Source organism: Halyomorpha halys, unplaced genomic scaffold, assembly GCF_000696795.3.
Source record: "Halyomorpha halys isolate HHAL.00 unplaced genomic scaffold, Hhal_1.1 Scaffold144.1, whole genome shotgun sequence".
Classification (NCBI taxonomy): domain Eukaryota; kingdom Metazoa; phylum Arthropoda; class Insecta; order Hemiptera; family Pentatomidae; genus Halyomorpha; species Halyomorpha halys.
This window is the reverse complement of record NW_027106983.1, coordinates 618695-620223: the sequence shown is the minus strand read 5'-3', so window position 1 is coordinate 620223 and position 1529 is coordinate 618695. Positions and strand designations below refer to the sequence as shown.

Sequence of the window (1529 nt, the reverse complement as noted above, 5' to 3'; positions counted from 1 at the left end):
TAAATATAACCATCTTAAATATTTAATTTCAGTTTCATAAGACATTTCATTTTTTATATAGGCCTAGAACACACACACATAGACCATTTTACAAGACTCGGTTATTTACTGGCCGAGGAGACCGTAAAACATGCATTTCCATTGAAAATTTGAATTGAAAATTTTGCATGATCCCAGGTCATCAATTTCAGCTTGCAAAAAGTTTTTAAATTATTGATGTGCTTGTAAATTTGTATTTAATGTATGCTATTTTATTAATAATAATGTTGTTTGTTGAAATTGTTAAAAATGAATGTATAATAAAAGCTGTTATTTCATAGATTGCCCTTGAAGATGGCCTAATTGGCCGAGACATTGGACTTTTAAAGAAATAGAGGGTGTTTTGAGACTTAAATTTGGAGCAATTTAATTTGTTTTAACTAAATCATTCTGCCTATTTCTTCTTTTTGATAGTTAACATTTTTTTTTAGTGCTGACTCCGATTATCCTTCAAGAAATGAGCAAGAGGTGTTTATTGACGAAGCCGTGGGCAGAACCAGTCGTTGCAACTGGGCTTTGTGGTTTGATTCTTACCTTTGCAACTCCTCTTGCCTGTGCTTTATTCATTCAGAGAGTTCCAGTGAAAGCAAGTCATCTTGAGCCCCATATCCAGGTAATACTTCATTATTTGCGGTCAAGGAAAGATTTCTATGCTTCATTATCACAGTTAGGAAACATTTAGTGAGATTAGCCTAGAAGCAAGTCATTCAGTTCGACTGGTACCTGACAATATGCATACAGTTCAGAAAGAATATTTTACTTTATTTTCCTTAGCTCAAAACAGTATATATAAAAAAAAAAAAAAAAAGCTCCTCATTTCTTTATTGATATAAAAACAATCCTTGACTTGGGGAACTTAAAAATTACATTTATTTAAATAATAGAGGAGGCAGCTAAAGAAATAAATGCATTAAAACTTAAATTTTATTTGATTCTGTTCTGATATTCTTAAAGGCCTATTGATGGTTCCTTATTCATGAATCAAGTGACATTCATGGTGGAGCACTACTAGAGGTTTATGAACACTTTAGAACAAGGCAACTGATTTAGATCAAACTTGGTACGCGTATTTCCTATTAGCCTACTGTCAGTTTTAAACAAGTGATCAACAATCTGACTGAAGAGGTGTCCTCCAACACCAAATCCAAAATAAAAGAAGCAGAACAGTGTGCCTGCCTAGAAGGAGGGTGTGACCAAAATAAGTTGAGAATGGCAGCAAAAAAAACTTAGGCAATTCTCATGAGAGGGAAGTTGAATAGACTGATAGGGACCTTATATATTTCTGCAGTGATGAAATATAAATATTTGCAAGTGAGGTTACACCTACCTTAGAAAAAGGTTCGGAAAAGATTTGGGACTACCAAGAAATTAGGTTGGCTCTTGCCTTAAACATTCCTCATAGTTGAGTGAGAGGCCCCTTTGGGGCCTCCTTTACCCAGCTAAGTTGACATAATACCAGGGCATTCAAAAAGTCCTGTCGTTTTTCGTTT

General features: G+C 34.3%; 1 protein-coding gene across 3 annotated transcripts in view; it reads left to right on the top strand.

Annotated features, from left to right (window-relative positions):
* Positions 1–1529, top strand: part of Sfxn1-3 (Sideroflexin-1-3) — a 21882-nt gene that overhangs the window by 15439 nt on the left and 4914 nt on the right. For all 3 annotated transcript variants that reach the window (XM_014416965.2, XM_014416966.3, XM_067045328.1), the window contains one exon: positions 471–652. In XM_014416965.2, coding sequence (XP_014272451.1) covers positions 471–652 — 182 coding nt within the window. The remainder of the gene's footprint in view (positions 1–470; positions 653–1529) is intronic.